Source organism: Aptenodytes forsteri, unplaced genomic scaffold (assembly GCF_000699145.1).
Source record: "Aptenodytes forsteri isolate BGI_AS27 unplaced genomic scaffold, ASM69914v1 Scaffold10, whole genome shotgun sequence".
In the NCBI taxonomy this organism is placed as follows: Eukaryota; Metazoa; Chordata; class Aves; order Sphenisciformes; family Spheniscidae; genus Aptenodytes; species Aptenodytes forsteri.
In genome coordinates, this window is record NW_008794117.1 from 2683177 (window position 1) to 2708570 (window position 25394).

General features: G+C 37.6%; 1 protein-coding gene across 4 annotated transcripts in view; it reads left to right on the plus strand.

Moving 5' to 3' along the window:
* RGS7 (regulator of G-protein signaling 7) overlaps nt 1-25394 on the plus strand; it is a 274534-nt gene that overhangs the window by 141182 nt on the left and 107958 nt on the right. For all 4 annotated transcript variants that reach the window (XM_009276206.1, XM_009276213.2, XM_009276221.2 and 1 more), the window contains one exon: nt 17690-17740. In XM_009276206.1, the coding sequence (XP_009274481.1) occupies nt 17690-17740 (51 nt within the window). The remainder of the gene's footprint in view (nt 1-17689; nt 17741-25394) is intronic.

Below are 25394 nucleotides of genomic sequence, written 5' to 3' on the forward strand. Positions count from 1 at the left end.
CGCTGCTAAAGTTCTTTCACATACTGTTGTGCAAATTGTAAATCAAATAAATTATTTTCTGTAATTCTTTGCTGGGCACTTCGTAAATTTTATATCTTTAGGAGATATGCTCACTTTAAACAGTGCGTCTTCTGGGACAAACTGAGTATCGTTGCCTGTTTCTCTTGCTGAAAGGCTTTTTTGATCAGTGATCATTCTTCTGACAAATCACGTCCCTTGTGCCAAATATAGGTAACCAGGCTTGGAGCAAGTGACTTCATCAGTCAAAACCAAGACAACAGCAGGTCCTTCAAATAGCACGTCCTTCAATAGCCTGTTGTCCTACTTGTTTGTACATACCCACTTTTCTTTCTTTTTGCCTTGTTTTCAGCACAGTCACCTAACCGGCATCTAAGACACTCCCTGTCCGACGCCCCAGAGACCCGTCCCCCCTCAGCTTCCCTGCGCGCGGGGAGAAGGGAGCACAGCTGCTAGACAGTTCTCCTGGTTTTTATGTACATGATTTCAGTTACAATCATTCGTCTAGGTTTCCTTGTGAAAGCATCAATTGTACATTCAGGACATCTTCCTGAACAATATGAAGAGTTGGAGCCTTGTTTTTGTATATCCATTTCACCTGTCAGGGGTAGCAAAGGTGCAATCGAGGATAAAAATGTACAGTACTGTATAGTGAAGTTTTTAATGTTTGAAGTAAAATACCTCTAGATGGTTATGGTTTCAGTACAATTTTGCATGCATACTCATCTTACAAAGAATAAAGAAATAGACTTCAAGTTTCTTAAGGCAATTTGTTTGCTGTAATTCTCAGCATATGTCATAGTTGAGAAGGATTTGAGATATATTTCAGTATTTTGGTCAACTACTTCCTGAAACTGTGTTGGTTCGAAATATTTGAAACATTTTTAGTGACCATAGTGGAGTTACTTTGTATTTTCCCATTGCAGCTAAGACAGAGAATGGTTTTATAATATTCCCTTTGATTTCACAGTGAATAAATAGAAATTACTTTTAAGCATAGCACCAGAATGAAAAATATACCTGAAATTAAAGCTTAAAAGGACATGAGTCAAAACTGCCAAAATACTAAGTTCAATCTTTCTCTTATTTTCAGAGAGAACATCTTTTAGAAACTAAATTCTAGAGAGTTCCCAAATGTTTTCATCCCCACTGTATATAACTCACTGTCTGGAAACCGATATAGTAGTTACAAGAGTTGTGATTTTACAAATATATTTTCTAAATGGTATTTGCGATATAAAATTGCAAAAAGTGTTAGCCTTTCAAGGTTCATCCGTTTTCTTTACTACGTGGTAGAGGAGAGATGACTCATCATCAATAGAGAGGCATGATATGAGCTAAGCAGAGCTAACACTGCTATAGTTGTAGTGTTTATATTGCATGATAAGAATATCTTTGAATTTAGTTTAGGTTAAAATGGAAGCAGTGTGTTATTAAAGACATACAATGGAATAAAAATTTTGACTCTTCTGATAGAGTTAATCATTGACAAGGTAACACCTTAAGAGAAAATGGCAGATGAGATTGCCCTTTATTCTCTTTTTATTTTGTCTCTTGTGTCTAAAACTATCAGTTGACTTTCCCTGACTGCTCAGTGTAGCAGATCCTACGGCACTGTCCTCTGGTCTTGTCAAAGAGATGAGACCGTCATAGCATAATGAAGCACATCCATCTTAGTTCTGTTCAAGCCTTCCCCATCTGCTTAATTTAGAAGAATTATCCATTAAGAGCCTTTCTGACGCTTTACGTGGCAAATCAGTTTTCCTCTGGGAAATGTTTTCACAGCCACACTGCTTCATGAGAATCTTTTTGATGTTGTTATCATGAAATACTGCATTTTGGTTTTATTGTTTTAGTATTATACTTCTGTTAGAAGCTGTCTTATGAGTCAGAAAGATGAAGATGAAACATTGTTTGTTTTATACTAAAACCAGGCTTTGCCCCTGTTGAATTAAACTTTTTGATAGCATTAAAGGAAAATATTTTGGAATTTTTCAGTTTGTGCAAAGGTTTGATGTTTGGTATGGGGGTTCCACTTCACAAGAAAATGATGTTTGAGGGCCTCAGAATTTGCTGCAGGGTAGAAACTCTGGTGTCTCACGAGTTCTGTTGTGATTCATGAAGCATACTTTTGAGGATGCGCTTTTTGCTGGAGAAGCTCAGAGAATAACAAAGAAGTCGGGGGCTATCACAGAATATGATAAACACAGAGAATCTTCATTATCCAGTTAAATTGTCACATCAGAAATGCTGATTGTAGGGTCCTTAGCAGAGGGACTTGCTGTTCCAATGTGTTTGAATAGCAGTTAGTATAAGATGCTTCCATACTAAAAATACTGAATGATCTCCGCAACACCAAATTGCGGAGTAGCATCTGTCTCTGCTAGGTCTTCTGCCTTCCCTGATATGCTTGGCTTGGTGATCATCATCTTTACTAAGGCTAGAGTACAGCAATTTTAGGCAGCACTAAAGGATTTCATGTATGTATTTGCTTAATATGTAGCAGGAGTTACTTGTGGGTGCTTCATCTTAAGAACCTGTGCTCAGAGCTCTAATTTTCCTCTATTTTCTCAGTGCACACATGTTCTTGTTTGATAAAGAAGTTGTCTATCTTTGTTAGCTCACTTGCTAAAAAGAAGAAAACACTAACTAGCAAGTACATCTCTCATAAGGCAAGATAAATGGTGATTTTAAACATGTGATAAGGAAAAAATTACTGAAATTTAAAGGTGTATTAGCAATGGTGGAATCTTACTGCTTTCTTTCCTTGAGTGACAGTCATTTCTAGAAGCATAACTTGGGAGGGGAGCCTCATTACTATTATTAGGAAATATGGAAACCAAAGTTTTAAATATCTTTTTTTAAGGTACTCACCTAAATTAATAAACAATCACTTTCTCTAAAAAAAAAAAAATCAGTAGCATATAAATATATTCCAACAGGAATTACTTAAAACCATGGGATGTCTGTGTTCCAGAAATAGCGATGGTCAAAGACATACTCTTTGCAAAGTCAATAAAAGTTGAGAGGTAGTGAATTTGAGATGAACAAAGTCTTCTGACTCTTCATGGCTTGTTGGAATTGCTGCTGTGTTTGTGAGCTGCATGACAAATTGACAGGTCATCTCTCATTTGAGCAGCATGTTTTACTAGCTGTTAATGTGGCTAGCGAAAAAGATCCTGCTCCCCTGAGATACTGCTCTCCTGTGAGTGTATGGAAGAAACGCTAGACCTTAAACTAACCTAAACTACCATATTTCCCGGTGCCATCCAGCGAGGGAAACCACGCCATGCAAGCAGGGTCAGGCAGGCTAAGGGTGGACCCACTGCTAGAGGCTGGTGAGCTCTCAAGAGGCACAAAGCAGACGAGTGGAAGCATTTGCTAGTCCAAAAACTTTACAGAGGAGGATTCATACCGTTGCAAATTGTTGCTCTGAATGCCGTGCCATCCACAGCAGTGTGCTCCGCTGAGCCTGTGGAAGGGATCAACAATGCCAGTTTGGCAGCAGTAAAGGCAGCAACATGGCAGGTATGAGGAAACAAAGGAGGTTATGTGTAAGCAGGAGCCTGTATTCCCATCCATTGGACACTTTTTGTTGAAAACAGTGCTATGGCAGGCATTTATTTGTCTATTGGTATTTGACAGGAGCTCATTTCTATGCAGGGTCAAATAGAATTAGCATAACAGAAAGGAGGACTAAAACAGCCTAGTGTATACTTAGTTTCTAAGTATAAACCTGCCTCATGTGAAGTGAAGCAGAAATTGGAAGGGGATAATCTACTTGTCTTCCCTCCTAGGTGACCTATATCCATCCTCTTTTGCATCAAGAAAAACTCTTACCAGTCGTATTACCACTACTCCCTTTCCCCTGTATTTTGGAGAGGAGAGTGGCTCTGTTCCCAGGCTATCAAGCCGTGGGAAGTGATCTGCCTACTGCCATTATCAGGCTATTTGCTAGTCCAGGCACAAGTATCCTTTGCTGCTCTCCATCAATTTCTTGTCTGTCAATAGGGTATCAGGAGAATTGTATTAATCGCTGTTGCCAGATTTAACAGAGTATAATTATTTAATGGAAAAATACTTTAAATGTTTAAATTTGGGGGTTTTGTTGTCTTTTATTTCCTGTTGCAGTAGAGGGCTGCTAGCTTTATTTTTTAATGTATTGATTAGTTCATTTTAGCTCTTTCCAGGCTGTAAGAAGATGCAGCAAGAACATGTTTTTCCCACACCTCTGCTTGCTCCCTCCCTCCCAACCTTGGGACCATATTGCATTTAGACTGCACAACTCCTTAGCTGACTGACAAATCTTTATTCTCTCTCGGGCCTCAACACAGGAGTTCTGTCTGCTTTCACCTTCCACTAGTACACAGCAGTCCCGGTACTGGATACCTATTTGCTTTATATTTCTTTACTGATCCTGCCTTTATTTTCCCAAGAGAGGGTATACCATCTGTTCCTGAGTCTGCAATCGATGGTTAAGGAAGAAATGGTGGCCGTCCACAATTTTACATAAAATACGTACAGGTCTTAAAATATTACATGGAGGGGCCAAAATACAAATACATTGTTGTGTACAGAGACTGGGAAGAAAAGGGGCAGAACTGGTTTGGATAGTTACGTGAATGGTTGTGTATACGTGTTCCCTTACCGAGGGTTTTTTCACATCTTGCTACTATTTATTCTTACTCTGACAATGTAAACAGCAAAGACGCAACAGGTGCTAAAAGTAGTATTCACGTCACTGCATACTCCTAGGCAACAGTATGAACTTAATTTTTCTCTGCATCTTGTGAAAAAGGAAAAAAATAATGAGCTACAGCCTCATCCTCACAAAGAGCTTCTGTACTCATGAGTCTAAGTTATAAAGGAGCCATCCTGTGTTCACAGTAAGACACCGTCCGTTCTCAGCTGTTTCATTCAAATGAAATAAAACATTGAAACGTACAGAAAAATAGCATGAAGAATAGAATCCAGACTCCAGGACACGTAGTATTATTTATTACACTAATACCTACAGATTGATCTTTTCAAAACGCTTCTCTGTTCTCTAGCCCCCCAAATCCACAGCACAGCATGGGGGACTATTATCTTTACTATAGAGATAAATACAAGCCCTGTGACCTACCAAAGGTCACATCATGGGCTAGTGGTCCAGCATTGTTCAGAATAATGGCTTTTTTGTTATTCTTCTACCTGATAATGGATGGCTGAAAATGACTTTCTCCTGCTTTCTCACATAAACTTCCAAGTGCTTCCCGTGAGCCGGCGGATTAGTGTATCAAACGGTAGCTCTGGACATAATGAATGTCAGGGTAGGGATGGGAGAAGACAGGAGGTTTTTGCAGAGGTCGTTACTTTGTCCAGACTCCAAGAGACATTCCTAAAATGGAGACATTAGTGATGGCTCTATGGTCATTGCCAGAAGCTGATACTGATGGAAAGCAAAATACTTCGCTGCTAAGATGCATTTGATTAATATGGTACCAAGTTACCTGTAAAAGCTGAAAGGCTGCTTTTGAATTCCTATAAAAATATCATAGACAAAAAGCCGATATTAGCTACAGGGCTGCAATTAATATCTCACAAATGCTCATGTGAATGTCCCTGGGGAAACAAAGCAACAAAGGAATGAACTTGGTAAACTAAAATCTAGAGGGATTTATTTTCTCTAAGTTTTACTTCTCAGTTTGCTAAGTTTACTGTGATTGGTGGGAGCATAATTTGTATGATAGCTGGCATATATACTCACGTATACCATACTTCAATTTTCAATTTTAGACAGAAATACAGTACTTATTATGGATGGTATGATTAAGTTTATTTTAAACCCGAGAGCTGTTGATTGCATAGTAAAATGGTAGTTCATGTCTATTTAAATTTTTGATAAATCTCCATTGATGGATAAATCATGTTAGAGAATTTCAATTGTCAGCACAACTTACATTTCAATGAGTCTTTGGGAATTATCCTCAAGCGCTAATAGATTTTGCCTTTATTGTGACAAAGTGCTTGAGGTGCATATGTAAAGAACTACCATGAGAAGAACCACAAGATTTTTATTCCTTTGAGAACAGACCAAATCATATCTGCTTCAGACAGTCATGTAGCACAATTATTGACATTTAGAATGAATTAATTCATAATCTCTGAATAGCGATGAAAGACTGCAAATGAAAAATATGCTGAATTTGGTGGAAATATCGAGTTGGAGCAAAGATCGGTTTTATTTCTAACACAGTTGAAGAATACATGCATGGAATGCATGCTGTATGATCTAAGTGATTTTTATTATGCCAAGCAATTGAGCATAATAAAGTCTTGAAACAATCCCATATTTTGGTAAAAGCTGAATGGGATTAGATTTTCAGTCAGACTAATGCTCCAAAGTATGGGTACTTACAGTTTGAATAACTTCATTTCTTTTCCTTTTTGAAAATGTAGCCCTGCAGCAGATCTTTGAAGTGTAAACTCTGAGACATAGCAGTATTAAAATAATCATGGATCTGGAGAAAACAGCACAAAAACATCCAGCACAGCTTAATCAAAAGTAGAAATTCATTTGAACTTTCTGTGGTCTATTGAATATTAAAACATTTCATATTTCAAATAGAGAAAAAGAAGCCTTGAGCGAAGTTTTGATCATAGTCAATGACATTTCTGGTGTAACACTTGAATATTAGGATTAAGGACAAAAGCTTCTACTCAGCTTCAGCAAACTTTCTTGTCTCTTATATTTTGTATTTATTGCTATTAGCTGAAAAACAGCTGATCTGTGCTGGAGGCCATGGAACCGTGGGACCCATGTGTTAAAAAATAAAAGCACTGAAAAACCCAGATGACTACTTTGGCCAAAGTATTTTTATTCTGCAATTCCTTGGCATTTTGTCATGAAATTCATGTTTCAGGGTTTTCTGTTATAGCCTGTGCCCCCACGCTGGGTGGTATCTCTGAAGATAAGTATTTTGTGCAACTGCCATGTTGTAGAATTTCTTTTATTGAGATGAGGTTTCCCATTGGAGATGTTTCTGTAGCTGTGAGAATGGCTGGCTAATAAAAAAATTCTTGGGGAACTTCTGGGTTCTTTAAATCCAGTCCTGCCACTTTTATCAGGAGTTTCTGCAGAGCGTCACATTATGCTGTTGTACTTAGCATCACTAAATCTTTCTGAAGGATGTATTTTAGTCAAAATAATTAAATAGCTTGGGTTATTCAGGAAATCTGTGATGATCAAAAGGGTTTTTTTGGACATCAGTTTTCAGAGTCTTAAGTGTAGAGAACAGTAAGTGCATGAGTCACTGAAAGAGTGTTTTGAAATAGCAACGGTGGAAAAAAACATTTTCAAACCAGCTGTATAAATTAACTATTATTGTGTAGGAACGCTTTGTGAAGAAGGAAGCACGTTGACATTATTGCTGGGCAAATGTCAAAACTGTAAGTCACTGTGTCTCCACTGACTTTCTTCCTGGAGTCAAAATCACAAGTCAAATCATGTGTCATTTATATATTTATTCCCATTACCCCTGAATTAGGACTTCAGGATTTTCCCCTGTGAAAATCCTCCATGAATGTGAAGTGTAGGCACTTCAGCAAAAATTACATTGCTGCCTCACTTCCTTCCATTGCCATCTGTGTGTGGGTGTCTTTGGGGGGCAGTATGGCAAGAATTAGAAGAACCATTTCAGAAGGAAAATGTCATATTTCTTAGAGATATTGAATTGGAAATATGAAAAAAATACAAAATTGCCTGAAGCAATAGCGCAGTGAAGGCTTTCACAAAGCCTTTTTGTTGAACTTGGAGGCTGTTTGTTTTTACATACTATTTTCAAACTGCTGATGTGAAAAAATAAGAAAGTAAAACTGTTTATTGTGGCAGAGATAATCTCAGGCAGCTTTGACTGTGTTGCAAAGATTAAAACTTTATTGTGGCAGAGATAATCTGAGGCAGCTTTTACTGTGTTGCAAAGATTATCAAAGTGCAACTTGCAGACTCTTACTGATATGTGTATGAGAGAAAGAACACATTTGACTAATAGTGATATGCAATTTTGTAAAAACTAAGAGGGCAGAAGCTGCAGTATGTGGTGACAATGCTACGGAAAGTTAATAAGGTTGCTTTGGATAGTGCCACTGCTACTTTGATGAATATTTTTTTGTAGCATGGCTTTCTTTTCAAGACATTGTAATTGTGAAATCTGCAGAAACACTGTAATTAGTATCTCCAGCTAGATACAATGTGCATTTGTATGTGTTCTTAAAAAAATCCAAAATTAAATAATCTGCTTTTACATTTTAAACAGGTATAAACTAAGGTAATTGAGATTTATGCAAATCATAAAATTAGATGAGTTTACAATTTATGCATGGACACCTACTACAGTTAAGAAGGGGTATAAAATATTTACAGTCGTTGCTCCTATCTACAAACACTGCATGAAATAATGTTTTCTGTTCCCCTCTGGCTCCACCCTGACACCATTTCTGCTTGGCAGCCCTTTAGCTCTAGGGTCTCACCTGTCCATGTTCCCCTGGAATACTTGGCATATGGCCTCGGTATAGCCCTAGCACAAGCTTATTACTTTTACCTCTCCAGAGGAAGAAAACCATTCAAATGATCTAGGAAATGCCTCCATTTAGAAATTTCAGCCACTGCTGAATTACTGAAAAAAGCTTCATATCGGTAATTGCAGACCAATACATAGGATAAAGGAAAAAAACCTGGGCCTTGGTGATGCTTTCCTCTGAGGAGCCCTCCATCATGAAACTAACAATAAATTGTTCTTCTGTCTGAAACTTGCTTGCTCATTAAGAAAGAAGACTTAGGAGGTGATCAGTGAAATTTTGTGGTGTTTCCTCAGCAGCGAACTCCAAAAAATTGTGCTTATCAATCTACCTGTTTTCTATACCAAGTTGTCAGCAAGATACAGTGTAGTAGTCTTAAAAAGAAAGCCAGGTGAACTATTTATGGTAAGTAGCAAATTTGTCCCTCAGAAATGTGTTGTCAGTTTTCCTGAAGTAATCTTGGATGAATTTTCAGAGTGAGAGTTCAAGATAGTTAGGCAACAGTGATGTTATTGTTGCCCTTTTCCATGTTATTTCAGGAACCGGACGACAAACTTGGGATTGGATTCACATATCCATTTTCTTCTCAGCTTTTCTTGAGGGAGGCTGCTCTCGTGTTCATACCCTGCACCAGGATGCACTTGCTGATGCTGTCCTACTTTCCATAAACCAGCCTTCACTGCAGTAGGGAGGGGACTGCAGGTGCTCAACTCCCCACGTGGGTGTCCTACAGGGTAGCAAATCATTTATTTTCTGCTGTTATCTCCAAAACTATTTAACACAAAAGCGTTACAGTTCCAGCAAAAGGAATTAAAACGGGCCTCAACCAGAATGCCTAAAGACTGAGGTGGAGACACTCAGGATCAAATGCCCGAAACCACAAGCAGTGTCTGAGCAGAAATTTGGACTAAGTTGCCTCATGCTTCAGAGAATATAATCAGCATGCAGTAGAGACTGTTCTCTTCCACGTGGAGTTTCTCATTCTTTGTATAAAGAAGTTACATCGTCACTGAGAGAGACAGAAAAAATTGTTCTTTAGGCTGGTGGCTGGGCACTCACCTACAAGGTGGGACATCGAGATTGCAGAACAGCTTCATTGCATACTGATTTACGCAGTACACACTAGTGTTGGGAAGAACACGGACACAGTTATGCTTGGTGTTTGGAGGGTTCCTGCTCTCCACTTAGAGATGGATCCAAAACTGTTTGGAGGATGGGATTTAGCTCAAGAGTTCCCAAAGGTAATGAGAGAAGGAGAACATGACAAGCTGCTAAATTCTTGGCTATTTCTCTCTTAATAGTACCCAAATGTGTTTGCATGTGTTTGAAGGGTGAAGAGAGGAACTGATTGAGAGTTCAATACTTTTTACATAGAAGAAGTTGTAAGATTTTGTTGTCAGGGGAATGTACAACATAGTCTTTTCTTTATCCATGTCACCTGAACACTGATATTTTATTATAGTCAAACAAGACCACATGGCTTTACGTCGTTTTGAAGAAAAGCATAAAAATTCCTTTACAATAGAAAGGCTGTGCTGGGTTCTCATACCACTTAGTTTTTCTAAACAGCATCACTCTTGTCTTGCAAATGTTTAGCATGAAGCAATGTTCTTCAAAAAGATGCTAAACTCTAGTGCTTATTATAACAGCCTTGGGATTACAGGGGTCCCATCTGTGGTTACTGGTATATTGCCAATTACGCACAGCTAGTGTCATCTGTAAAAGTCACTTGTGGCTGTTGAAGAGATGTAAGTAGACGATGTCTTTTGAGAAGCTTTAGAGATAAATGTTGCTGGAATGAAGCAGCAATTCCTTTTGCTGGAGAAGACAGGCCTGTGTGAATTGGCACTTTTAGGATAAAGAGTGGGCACAGATACACAGCCATGATTAATTACTCTTTTAGTCTTTATGAACTGGATTTCTGTTTTGAAGCTTGGTTATGAGACAGGGTGTGACTGCAGAATTTACATTACTGAAATTTCTTGGTCAGCACTGTTGAGTGATTTCATGTAGGTATGGAAGTGGAAGAGATTTTTCACATCCTGTATTAGCTCTTTCACAATATGAAAGTAGATGAATTTTCCTCTCTGAAGCAGAGATTCAGTAATTTAACAATATCGAGCAATATGTTGTTCTTCACAGGGTTATGCTAGCCAGAAGTACGGATCCTTTCTGCCCTTCTAGGCTTCAGTATTTTTGAGGATTGCTTACAGCGCAGAATGAAAGGGTCCAACTCAAAAGCAGTAGGATGATTCATTTGAGGGTTTTATTTCTGCAAATTCCTGTGTCCATCTTCACTTGAAAAAAAAAGTATATTGCAGCTTATATTGTTTTAAAACTAGAAAACTGTAATTACTTTTGTGCTTGAGTAGTTTCACTAAAATATGTCATATTCTCTGTAATTAGCATTATTCAGATGAGATTTTTAAATCTGCAACTGGGTACAAGCTTCCTTGAGGTGTAAGGGGACTCAAACAAACGCGCAGTCCACCTCCAATTATAAGAAGTCAAAAGAGTAAGTTTATGCATTTGTTTTCATCAATAATTTTAAAAAGCAAGTGGCAGAAATAAGTGTATGAAAGTTGAGATGCAAATTTCCTTAATCAAACTGCACTTTGATCAATGATGTCTTTCTTTTAAAAGTCAACCCATTTAAATAGTAAAGGTCAGTAGGTTAAATATGTAAATGCAATCAGTAATGCATTCAAATTATCACAGTTTCAGCTGTGTTGCCACTCATGGTAAACAATTATACCAGATTAGGTCTATAAATTTATCTTACATTAATCCAAAAGAATAGAGAAAAGAAAGAGAAAACTGTTAAATAGAAATACAAGGTGGAAAGCATTTAAATTAGTATGACATTGTCGTGGTTTAACCTCAGTCGGCAACTAAGCACCACGCAGCCGCTCGCTCACTCCCCCGTGGTGGGATGGGGGAGAGAATCAGAAGGGTAAAAGGGAGAAAACTCCTGGGTTGAGATAAAGACAGTTTAATAGGCAAAGCAAAAGCTGCGCACACAAGCAAAGCAAAACAAGGAATTCCTTCACTCCTTCCCATGGGCAGGCAGGTGTTCAGCCATCTCCAGGAAAGCAGGGCTCCATCACGCGTAACGGTGACTTGGGAAGACAAACGCCATCACTCCAAACGTCCCCCCCTTCCTTCTTCTTCCCCCAGCTTTATATGCTGAGCATGACGTCACACGGTATGGAATGTCCCTGTGGCCAGTTTGGGTCAGCTGTCCTGGCTGTGCCCCCTCCCAGCTCCTTGTGTACCTCCAGCCCTCTCAGTCGGTAGAGCATGGGAAGCTGAAAAGTCCTTGACTGGTGTGAGCACTACTTAGCAACAACTAAAACATCGGTGTGTTATCAACATTGTTCTCACCCTAAATCCAAACCACAGCACTGTACCAGCTACTAGGAAGGAAATTAACTCTATCCCTGCCGAAACCAGGACAGACATAAATCCAAATTTAGTTACACAGCTTCTTTGTGTCATTTCCCTTATCTCCCCTTTTTACCATCTAAACATTTGTTACCAGCTTACTTCTGAAACTAAGAACTGGGCAATCAAAGCGCCTCTGAATATGTTTTCTGTTAAACGGAAATCCAATGCAGTTTAGTACTGACTAGAGCCATAGTTTATGGGGAAATAACTCTTTGTTCCTTCAAGCACTACTGCAACCCCAGCCTCAGAGAGGAGGCCCCACACCCTTCTGTCTTTCACCTTTCTGTGCACAGCACTATCAAGTGATGCAAACCTTCTCTTTGCTCAGCTATAATAGACAGGGGAAAAAATAAGCTAAATAATCCAGTATGGATCCAAATATGTTTTTCCATTGCTTTTCTTCCCTCTGCCCTTCTGCCCTGAAATATGTGGTACTTGATTTCTTTCAGATGTATGCATGCAGAATTCATATACACGAACTATGCTTCTCAGAGAATGAAAAGAAATTGTAAAATATCCGTGCTGATATGAGTGACAACATATGCTATGGTTTGTGACCGTGAAAACTTCAGGGAGAATGCAGATCATCTTGTCCCGTTCACCAGTGAAAGCCCTTTCTTGCAGAGTCCCAACTCTCTGTTAGAGAGCAATTTTTGTGAGAAAACAGCTAGTGCTGAGAACCTGAAAGGCCACCGGCCTTTACAATCTCCCTGCTCATCTGATCCAGTTTCTGTGTTTCCAATATCTGAATAAGTGGTGAGAAATGAAATTGCACATTAGATTTTTTTCAGACACTCATGACCAAGGATTTTGAAGTGTGTATCAGTAACTAAACTTAATTTCCTGCCATGAAGTAGTGTGACAAAGCAATGGTGTTGAAGACGGAAGTCAAAACGACACAATTTCCTCCTCTCCCAATGAAAAAAACCCGAAACAACGGAAATGCAGTGCTCTTTCCTTACTAATTTAGTAACAGTCTTGTTGTCTTAAATTTAGAAACTGGTACTTTCTAGAGTAATGTTTATTAAGTTTTCCCTACTGTGAGTTGCCCTGCATAAAATTCTCCAGGTTCTCAAGACCAGGTGGTGGTGAAGCACTGAAGGTGACCCAGCCAACCAAGGGGCTCCCTTGAGGGAGCTCCCGGATGATCTGCTGCTGCCTTTCAGCAAACAAGCACCCACCCAACAGGCCCAGCTTCCCAGCTTTCACAGTGCAGGACAAACATCCCGATGGTTATGTCGCTCTTGAGAGTTCAGATGGCAAAAGTCTTGATGAAGATAGAGTAAGTGTTTGCTGGATTGTCAATAGCAAAACTCTCTCTCTTGGTATCAGTAACGCAGGGGAGCTTCCTGTGTCCCTGTCTCTCTTCATCATCTGTAAATACTCTGAGGTCTACAAGTAAAAAAAATAATAGATTTTAGTTACTAAACCAAGATATTAGCAGTAAAAAAGTTTTTTTTTGCAAGGTTGAACCTGTCTCCTTATGACATAAGAAATCATTGAGTTAAGTTTCTCAGTGCTCTCGTGGTTTCTGATTCTGATTAATAAAATATACTTTCTTGCAACTTGAACCTTCTTCAGCTAAATATGTTTTTGAATTTTTAAAAAGATAGAGCATTTTGAAGTTTGAGAACTACTATCGTATCTTTCTGTTGTCAGATCAAGGCTCACATGGCTCGTTGCATCTATGCATAGCAAAAAATGGCTCTATAATTGCTGTGAAATTTTCTATAGTTCAGAATCAACATTTTTGAAATGCACTCTGTAAAGACTTGTTTAAAATAAGGGTTTTGCTCTTGAAAGCTCACCTTAGCATTGCCCTGGCCTTTATGACTTTGACTTGGAAATTAGCATTGCAGAGTTCAGAGAGCACACTTTCCTCAAAAATATTTTCTTAAGATGCTGTGACGGCTTCAGCAGCTGCTATTTTTGGACCATTTCATTTAAAATTAATCACTTGTGGAGTTTTCAGCAAGTACATTTTACAAAGAACACGCTTGAGTCTTTTTTGTTTGTACATGAATGTAGACATATTTTTGCCTCTTTCTTTAAAGAACTTGAGTCTGATATTTTTGGACTTGAGTAAGATCTTGTGAATTTTATTGTCTTTATCTGGATAGGTGCTGGCATTTAAGGAATCTCACTGTTGGCTCTCAGGCTCTGAGTCTAAAAAACTTTTTTTGAATGTTTTCTGCTTGCGCTAGCTTTAGTTTATTATTACAAATGATCACTTTGCCTTGTCCAGTTTTGTTTGCTATAGAAATTGGCATGACAATTGAGGGTTATTCTGGGATTTCGAAATTCAGTTGGCAATTTAACTTCAGTCTTCTGCACTTTACAGATCTAATAGGCAGCTTGCCTTTTAGCTGCCTTCTGGAAGTGAAGCAGGGAGACTGGGAGAACTTAGCTTGAGAATCTACTTTGAAAATGTTATTATTGGGGCTTTGTTATCACACATTACCAGTGACTGGCACATTAAACAGTATAAAAAAACTGAGTATCTTTCTGACACGGCAAACGTTTTCTATTTTGGATTGCTGAAGTTTTCCTTTTCAGGAGAGTCCAATACCAAGGTAGTGGCTTCCATAAAATTTATATCATCTGACTAGCTTGTCTTTTTGATAGATTCCTGGTGATAAGACAGATTCAGGTTTGAAGCTTAAAGATGTTTTATCCTATAAGTATTAGCTCTTAGTCAACAGATTTTCAAAGCTAGGAAATAGTGTTTTCATGTAAAACATTCACTTGTTTTGCCGCCTTGTCCTTTTCCTGAGATAAGAAATTATAGTAATGGTTTTGCTTTTAGAAACACATTTGCATAAGTAATAAACCTTAGAAAAGGGCATAGGAATGATTGAATGAAATCATGTTGTTGATTAGACATTAAAAGTAGCAGCTAAAAAAACACACAGCAAGCTATACAAGATAATACCTTTATTATTCTTTTTAGGACTAGAGTTGGCCACAAGATCTCCCAAAGGAATATGAACTAATAAATTTCTCACTTGTGATATGACAAATTACTTGCAACTTTGTTTTACTTGAATAGCCTTCACAGTAGAAGGAGAGTGTTCATGTTAATATTTATTCGTCTGGGCTTTTGTTATTGAAGTCATGCAGCTGAAATCATCGGAGTGTTCGAATGTGATAGCGGGCTTAAACTGCTGTTCAGGCTTTCGGATACCAAGAGAATGGCTTCAGTGTAAAATGTGAATAGCGCAGTAATGATCTTTCAGAATCAGATGATGCAATTGTCAAGAAATCCCATTTCCCACTATTATTTATAATAAGCCAGAAGACCGTATAACATATGGAGGTGAAATTTCTGATGTGTAGACCACGTACACAAATGTGATGCCATGAGCTGAGGAATGAGGAATATGGTGTGTCACTGTAGGAAAGTTTTCAAAAGAGGTAAAGAGGAAAGAAGTATTTGAAGGTGAGATAAAAAGAATAGAAAATTTCTTCCCATATGGTACCTGAGAGATTTGAAGGAAGCCAAAGTTAAGAATCAGTATTCAGAAATGTCATGTTGTTTTTCTAATTACTTTTTGTCTCTGACCTTTGAGGATTTAGGAAAATATTTAGGGCTGACTAACTTCTCTAGTCAGCTGACATAAAAATATAGCTAGGCTTGGAACTGTGTCACTGAAGTCTATGAAGTTTCATCTTATAACTAAGCTAAAATTCTTCCTTCAGTGTCAGCCTCATTAAGTTCATATGTATGAATGAAGAACAGAAATTGTATTTATAAAAATGCATAAAAATAGAATATTTTTAGGTAGGAATATCTGTCTGAAACATTTTGTACACATCGAACAGCGTGCAAAGGTAAATTGCCTCATTTAAGGAATAATTCCGTGTAACAGCTATAAGAAATGGTGCCACGGGAGTTTAATATCTATCAAAATTTAGACATGTAATATGGTAATGAAGATCTCTGCTCTGGACATAGTTGTAAAATCTCCACAGTTTTCATTGCTATGTAATCGATTTAGTAATGCATACACACATGAAAAGTTATGATAAAGTCAACTAGGCGTTGTAAAAGACATGATAAAGCTCTTCACTAGGTGTAATAAAATAAAAGCTACAAAATTATATTCTTTAAAATTAAGCAAGTAAGGAGAAATAAATTTTCTTTCTTCTCTGAAATACTTTTTTTAAAATATCATATCCATTGCCTTAAGAAGACCAAAGGAAATTATGCACTATGGGAAGTACAAGAAGAAATCTGAATCTAGGGAGTGACAGGGGAAATATCCTCCACATTCTAATATTATGTATTATTGTCCATTCATGAGACTTTATTGTTTTGATTTGTTTTATATTTGTGTAGATTGTGTAGATTTTTATTATCTTTTTAAATGTAAGGTTTAGAAAAGAAATATATTGCTTATGTCTGCTTAGAAATGGATAAGCAACTTAAATATTGGTTCTATAAGGAAGTATTATGTGACATGTCTCTCTATTATGTTGCTTGTCTGAACTGGAGGCAAGATGCAATCATCATGAAACACGGAGAACATGCACATAACCCCCCCTAAGTGTTTCAGTGTATTTTCCCCTTAAGCCAATTTGGTTATTTAAAGTTGCTTAAATCATAAGTGTGTTTGTCTTTTTGTCTGCAGAACTGCTTCATAATTTATTTTGTAATTCATGCTCACAGTGGGTGAAGTCCAACTGTAGCATTCAGTCTGAAAAACAAGACTGACTTCAGCTTGTGACTTGGCACATAAAGTGCGAAGTGTGATAGGAAGTGCATGGCCAAGAGGAGCAGAGGGGGTTAGGAATTAGGAGGTGGGTTTGGAAGGATACTCAGTGCGAAAGACAGAAGGGAATCTGGTATCGAAAGTGTTAAGAAGCGAGCAATAACATGGGACCTTAAAATAAGGACAGGAAATTAAATAGAAAGAAATGGATAGGCAGTAAATGAAGGGACACAGAAGAAGAAGAGAGACAGGAGTGGTAGGGATAGAGCTTTAGCACCAGGGGAAAAATGAATTCTGTCAAGAGCTTAGCCACGAGGTGGAGTTTGAAACATTGGTAGTACACGTTTAGGTAATTGAATATGCTTTTACTGGTAGCCAGCGGAATGGGTTGAAAGTCACTACAGCAGAAGTGATAGTTAAAGATAATAAAATCAGAAGGCAAAGTTGAACACAAGCTGCAGTTCCTAAGAGGAGCTCATAACGCCATGTATTAGTCCCAAGGAGGTTTTTAAGCCTCCAGCATGGCCTGCAGCATATACTCCATATTTTGCATAAACACAATGTGTGTTGCATTTACATTTTCTAGGCTTCATTTGTAAACTAATTTGGAAGGGGGGGGAAACTTAGTATTAACTTAATAAAGTGTTTGTTTTTCTATGTAAATTTTGCAGTAATGTAATTTTTGAAATGCAGGCTATTATCGTACCTTTAATGCACTTCTATTACATTTTATGAGTCTTGGCCTAAAGAAAGAAGTGAGTGGTATGTTTCATTGCTAAAAGAAAACTAAAAAAAAAACCAAAAAAAATAGAATGGTCTAGTTTTTTCTAGACAAACTGAGCAAAAAATGTAGATCTCTTTTACATGGTAGAACAATATTAATTGGCCTAGGGAACTGAATAATAGGAAGAGAAAACTTACTAATCTAAAAATGCCTGTTGTTTTGTTCCTAGGTTCAGACATTGTTCAATGGTTAACGAAGAATTTATCTATAGAAGACCCAGGTAATTTCTCTTTTTTTCATGTCTGAAAATGCTAGTTCGTCTTTTTAAATTATTGGACCTGACTTTGTCTTCTGTTGCAGTGGGGGTGGCCAGGCAGCATTTGTCCAGTATAATTTCAATAGCGAAACAGACAGCATCAAACCTTAGAAACCTTTGCTAAGAATCTGAGGATTTTGGTTCTCCATTTTCTCCATTTTATGGAGCATGTACCAGGAAACAAGATGATGGCCAAGAATGAAAATGATAGCTGCTTTAATTAGTAGAAAATGAGTTTAAGTTCTACTCCATGAGGAATTTATGGTGTCATGCTAAATAGTTCGTTAAACACGTGCTGTTTTCTTAACAGAATTTTTCAATATATAAAAATGAAATAGAATTAATAAAGTACGCTCTTGTACTGTTACTGAGAGCTGCATTTCTGTTCTTAAGTTTGGACACTTTTATAGCATCTTAAATGGAAAGTGAACTGTAAATAAAATCAGTGCGGTGAGGAAGAACAGTTCATTGCTCCATCAGCTGGGTTGGAACGTAGAAGTAACGTTTTGGTTCCAAGCTCTGCCACAGGTTTCTTGTGCGGCCAGCAGCAAATGCAGTTTGGTGTGTATCTGATATTTATTTCCCTGATTTACAGGAATCTTGCTACATGATCTGAAATTTTCCAGAAAGCAATGATTTCTAGTAGAAAATGCTGAATGGCAGAAATAAAATATTCTGTGGAAGCTCATATTATCTTTTGGTTAGGGGAAAGATAATCTGCCTTCTTTAAAGCATGATCAAAAATACTTATTTTTCCTCTCTCTGTTTCAGACTTTTGGGAATGGAATTTTTTTTTTTTAATTTAAAAAATGTGTTTTTCTGTCATATTAGAAATGAAAATATGATCGTTGTGGAATTCCAGCAAAAAGTAAAATCACTGTGTTTAAAATTGTGACTTGAATAATGAGGAACTATTATAAATACCTAATTCGATATTTGGAAGCAGCCAGTTCACAACTTATCGATATGTTACATGAAAGAGATCACTAATTGGTTCAAGTTTTATGTAACTTTACACAGAGTGTCATATGTTTGCTTCCTGAAGATAAAGTGGAGGTTGCAAGAGACCTATGTGTGATATTGTATTTCTCAGTTGTCAGCTACGAAACACTCACCTGTATATATTTATCAGAGTTTGAAAGATTGCCATTCTATGTTTATTTGATATGGAAGCTTAAACTTTATTTGTCAAACCAGAATTGCAATACTGGGATAGGCTGTCATTCAGATTATCTGGTTGTTGCGAAATTTGGAATAGAAGAAACCTTAAACTAAATGGAAAACATGGTTCCCTATGTTGATATCCAATTAAAATTAGACAAACACACAAACTACTAACATATGTAACCAGAACACCACAGTAATTTAATTTAAGATGGGTTTTATCCTCTCAGATTGCATGGGTGGAAAAAACTACCCACAATGACAAAAATGTCTTATGCATGTCAGTCCTAGTCCAAAGTCAACTGTCTGGAGCTGGCTGGATGCAAATCTTCAGAAAGCAGATCGCCCTAAGTGCTGCCTTTGGGTAGTGCTCAGAATTACCAGATAGCAGTGAACCTGACAATGGTGAGCAAGAGCTATTCACATGACAGAACTTCTGAAAAGACTCTGTTTTGTAAAATCTTTTAAGTGTGTGACTTTTTGTTCTAGTTCTCGACAAGACGATCTAGAACTTCTTGTGGAAAAGCCCTAAATTTCTGTGAACTGTTGTCACCATAATTTGGGTTTCCAATATCTTCTGTCCGCTTTTCACCACTGTGTCAGGGTTTTACTATGTCTGTCTTTTAAAACTCCCCCATAGGGTCCTGTTATAAAGCTCTTGTGAAGCTATGCAATTTTGTGATGCAGAAATAAATAATGCCTGGGTTTGCACTGAAAGTTATCATCTCCGTTTAATTCTGATATCAGCAACATACCTGTAAGAGCAACATAAAGTAGACCTTGGTTCACAAATTTTAAGAGTATGTTCTACTCTGTTCAGAAAAATTTAAGGACTATTTGCACACCTCATCTACCAGTGCTGTGAACTACTCGTGTGAGCAAGGCATGCAAATTGTGATTTAAGGGGAAGGAGAGAGATTAACAGAATCATAGAACAGCCCAGGTTAGAAGGAACCTCGAAAGATCATCTGGTCCAACCTTTCATGGGAAAGGGAGCCTAGATGAGATTATCTAGCACCCTGTCCAGTCGCATCTTGAACACCTCAAGTGATGGGGACTCCACCACGTCCCTGTGGAGATTGTTCCAGTGATTGATTGTTGTCACTGTAAAAAATTTCTTTCTTATATCACGATGAAACCTCTCCCTGTGCAACTGCTGCCCGTTGCCCCTTGTCCTCTCCATGTGGCTCCTTGTGAAGAGAGCCTCTGTCCTCTTTGCTCTTAGCTGCCCTTTAAGTACTGGAAAACTGGTGAGGCCCCCCTGAGCCTTCTGTTTTCCAGGGTGAAAACACCTAACTCCTTCAATGTACTTGTTCTTTAGTAAAACAAAGAACTAGTAAGAAGGAAGTGGCACTACCGTACATTAAAAAAAAACAACCAAAGTCACATTTTGTAGTGCAATTTTTTTCCTTTGTTTCACATAGGGAATACAACTCCAATACCATTTAAGTGGGAATGAAGGAGGCTGCTTTATGGATAGTGGGAGAACAAAAGGCGGGAGAAGGTCTGGCAGCAACATCTGTTTTCACTGCATTAATAAGTGCAAAGCTATTATTGGGAAACAGCAATTTCTAGTAAAAAATAGTTGCAAGTATAAATTGCCAGTCAAAAAAAAACCTGCACATTTTTCCTAAATGGAAAATCATTTTCCGTGGAAGATTTGAAAGATTTTGGCTTGCTGCAGTAAATCTCCATCAAGAAAATAAACTGGAGATGATGGGTGGATTCTGCTAAATTGTACCAGATTTGAAATTATTTCAGTGGAACAGAGTAGAGCTTGTGCCCAGAATAGCTGTGTGCAATGTACAGTTGCTGTTATATTGTTTGCTTTTCAGTATGTACTTAAAAAATGTTTGTGTTTCAGCCTACAACTCATCTGTCAAATTTTAAGGAACAGAAATTATCTAAGTTATTTTTAATGTGGAAGTTTAATTCAGTCATAAAAATAAGCCTGATCTCAACCCGAAAAGAAGCAATTAACTGAGTTTACAGAATTGTAAAGTCTTGTGGTTTGGCACTTAGACATGTGTTTGTTGAATTGACCATTACAGGGTAAGTGCTGACTCTTCACTGATGGTGCCAATTACTCTTAATGCGGAAAATCTACTCTGTTTTTCTATATTGTATTTTTCTTTTTTAAAGTGATAATTAGTGCCATGAAATGTACCAGACTGACCACACTAGAGACTGAAGTCCTTTTAATCCTTAGGGGAAAAAATAGAACAAAAAGGGTAGATGAGCTGATTTAAAGGTGTCAGCTGAAATTGCCAAGAGACTAATTCTGTACTTGGTTCTTGCATTGATTTTTTTGATGCCCTTTGGGCAGACACTTGATTTCTCTATTCCCTAGCATTCCAACATACTAAAGGTAAATCACGCTGTTGCCTCTTTAAGGAGAAAAACCAGTGTCAGTTTTCACGTATTTTCATAACGAAATGTGTGTCATTCACAAACACGCATTTCATCCTTAAGTCAGCCCATGAAGAATTTCTATCTAGGTGGCTCAGAAAGAGCCTTTAAGAGCTGATAATATGGATAGCCATCATCCCCTTGTTCCTTCACAGTACCTTTACTCCTGAGTGTTGCTTATTTAATTTACTCATATCTGCAAAGCCAATTGAGTTTGGCTGAAGGCACTTCATTATTGGATGGTTACTCTAGCAGAGCCACAGTACTGCAGCCAGCTCCAGAGTGCGCAGCCTTTGCATTCAGATTGCCTTGGTTCAGCTCATTCTGGCAGTCTGTTGGAGGAGTTTGCTACTGCTCTTGGACATCAAGAATTACACTAAAGTCAAATATATATGACTAAATCAAACTTTGTAAGTTATAAAACAAGACTGTACCTTGAAATAGACACCCTCCTGTGATTTTTCAACTTCAGTTCTTGCCATTAATAGTCTTTTCACTTAACTGGTGTAGCTAATTTATAACTAGATGCCACCAGCAGCCATGTAAACTGTGCACTGATCCAGCGCAGTAAAAAGGGAGGACTCAGTAGCACAACATCCGTTTGTGTTTCTTCCACCTTTCCCTCCTTTGGTTTGTAGTAAAACCCCTCTCCAGCAGCTGCTGTATTAATAATGACCTTGATAATACACAGTACTTTCTCTAAAGATTTAGAGGAAAAATATTAGGGTTTTTATTTGAGTTTATGAAAGCGTACTTGAAAAATTGATCTGCTCTAAGTTATTTCTGCCCCTTTCCCCATGCATATGCAGTAAGGTAGCAGCAAAGAGCAGGAGCCAGACGAGATGTTCTAAATGACTGCCGTTTGGGAGACAGTGCCAGACAGCTGCAAGCGAAGGGAAGGTTCTTCCAGAGTTTGCTAATGGAGAAAAGAGCCTCTTATGAAAAGGAAGAAAGAAGGGAATGGAAAGGTCATGCTTATGTTTGCAGTCTTTGCATTAATCAAAACTTGGGGAAATACAGCAAGAGTAGAGTGCATCCCATTTATCAGCTTAACTAAAAAAAAAAGCTGATAAAAGTAATTTACACTGCCTGCACACATACCATAACCCTCATACTAGGAACCCAGGAACACCAAGACGCTCATTTTTTCATATGTCTAACAGAAACTTGGGCACATTTTGTTCAATGAGGCAAACCTCACGAACCTTCATCAAGTCTAGTGTAAATAACTTTCTAACTTTCTTCTACTGGGTGAATTTGATCTGAGCTTGTCAGGTCCTGTAATATTTAAGTGGGATAATGACTTTAATTTCAGATGAACAGAAATTAAAACTCAAATCCTGCTTGGGAATAGAAAATGTCAAAATTTACAGACACTTCTTTAGTACCAATAGTATTAATGTTGTGAAACTCAGGCAAAATAAAAATGTATGGGTCAGTTTTACTTTAGTTATGTGTGGCATGGGTGGCACTTACTTGTGTGTGGCAACTGGGGGCTTCTAGCCACTGCTGCGGTTTCAGGACTGCAGTGGTAAATGTTCATGTGCAGAGGTTATTTTGTTTGCCCAAAGCCTTTAGATAGATTTTGGAAATGGTGAACAGAGGTGTATTGCCTGTAATTCAATTGTGACAGGATAAATCAGATTTAATGGATTTCATGTTTTTCCACTGAAGCTTTTTCCAGTTTGGTATAATCTGTTACCCTGTGTAGACTGCACGTGTTAGGAGTGTCTCCCAAGAGCACAGAGAGCAGCAGAGCCAGCCTGGAGTGAGCTTTCACTCTACATATGTGGTGGTACTGTTTGAGCATCCTCATTTCCATGTAGTCATTCTCGAAGGTGATGAACATGTTCCTGGGTTGGCCAGTTTATTTTCTCGCTTGCAGATAGGTGGTAGGCTACATAAGTACTCACGTCCAATTTCCTTTCAAGGAGCAGTAACTTCTTCTGATATGTTTAGTAGTGTGGCAGCTGGTTAAAAATGAACAGTTTTTTACACTTGCAGGGAAGAAATGGAGTTTATGACTGGTAGAGACACAAAGAGTTCATGGTATCGGCGACAAACCACTTCCTTTACATAGGCAGATAGGTCAAACTATCACAACCTGTTTCATCATACTAAGCATGTCTAAATAAAATTCCTCCTCTCTGGTTGCCCTAAGGTGGCATTATTTTACAAGATACTATATAAAATAGTTTGTTTTTTCATCCTAGTAGTTAATACACCATGCTTGTATATAGCAGGATTTATGTATAATAATCATAAACTCTGAAAATCCCTTTAGAAACCACTTAATAAACAGTGAAAGATATTATCTTAAGATGTTTATCAATATAATATATTAGCCAGGTACAAAATAGGTCTAGTCTAGACACCTAATCCTATTTATCATTAAAGTAATTTTATAAACTTTTGAATTACCTATAAAATATTAATGAATTGTATCTGTTTAATTTGTAAATGAATGCCCATATTGGAGTAATGGGTAAAGATCACAAGTATGGGATTTGCCTCCTTCTAATAAAATGATATTACTGCTATTGGTATGACAAAAATATACGTGTTCTGTAACATTGTTCCTGTGACCAACCTGTTTGCTATTGTCAATAGCATACTAATTCAAAATAGATCTCTTTTGGTTCTAATTAGGCTTTGAGCAACCTGATCTAGTGGAAGGTGTCCCTGCCCACAGCAGGGGGGTTGGAACTAGATGATCTTTAAGGTCCCTTCCAACCCAAACCATTCTATGATTCGACTGTAACTTGTGTGTCATGCACATTTCCTATATAAAACAGAACTCTACTGATGTTTGCTTACTTTTGGTTAAAAACAAACCTTCAACTGAGTTTCTAAATTTTTTTCTTAATACTAGCCCTGATTCCATGGTAATGTCTTCAAAGCTATTTATTTTTAATAAGAAATAATTCATGCCTTTAATATTAAAGTCTCCAAATTCTACTCAGAATTATTTTCAGTGGTAAGTATAATACCTTCACATGACATCCACTCCTTCGTCCTTTGTTTTAATCATTAAAGCTGAAATTCCAACCCCGCAGAAGGCTGGAGGTTTTCTCATCAACTCCAAAAGAAACAAGATTTAGCTAGATGCCTTTAAAAATAGGATTAGGTGTAACATGGCCTTTACGCTATATCTCAGGCTAAAGTCCAAAAGTTAGTTTATAACAAGTGTCTGATACCCAGTTAGATTTTGAAAATTGAAACAAACCAGCAATTGGCATTTTCTTTAGAATTCAGTAGGTAGTATGGGCTTTATTTCACTGAGGTCTTTGAGAGTCTTATTGAGTGAAGAGTAAGAAAGAAGTACTGGATAGAATACAAAATACCGATTAGAAAAATAAGTCTGAAGAAGCCTACTCAGATAAAAAGTTAATGCTAAAACTGTTACCAGATCCAGATAATAGAAGCTGAAAAATCTGTAAGCACTAATTTCAAGTAATTTCATTGGAAAGAACTTTAGATGCTCTGTTGCAACAATTGAAGGAATGTATTTCATCCTTTCTGTCACAGAACAAATTAGGCTATAAGAAATCTAAATTACACAATTGAAATCTTTAGCCACGAAGTTACCTCGAAGTACACAGCTTCATCATAAAGGTATATATAAGATGAGATATTCAAAACTGATACTGGCTTCTCCCCAGTGATGTATAAAGTCTGGAAAGCTTTATAATCAGTTTTTAGAATCAAATCCCAAATTGGGCAATTTTTGTTCCTTAGTTTTCATTAAAAATTCTCCACATTGATTCTTCTAAGGAACTGATGTTCCTAAACTGGGTATCTCCTTCCAGGTGTTGTACCAATCTTTCCTTGATGCCATCGCTCAGAATGTGTGTCGTGGTTTAACCTCAGTCGGCAACTGAGCACCACCCAGCCGCTCGCTCACTCCCTGCCCCCCGGTGGGATGGGGGAGAGAATTGGAAGAGCACAAGTGAGAAAAACTAGTGGGTTGAGATAGAAACAGTTTAATAATTGAAATAAAATAATAATAATGTAATAATAATAATAATAATAGAATATACAAAGT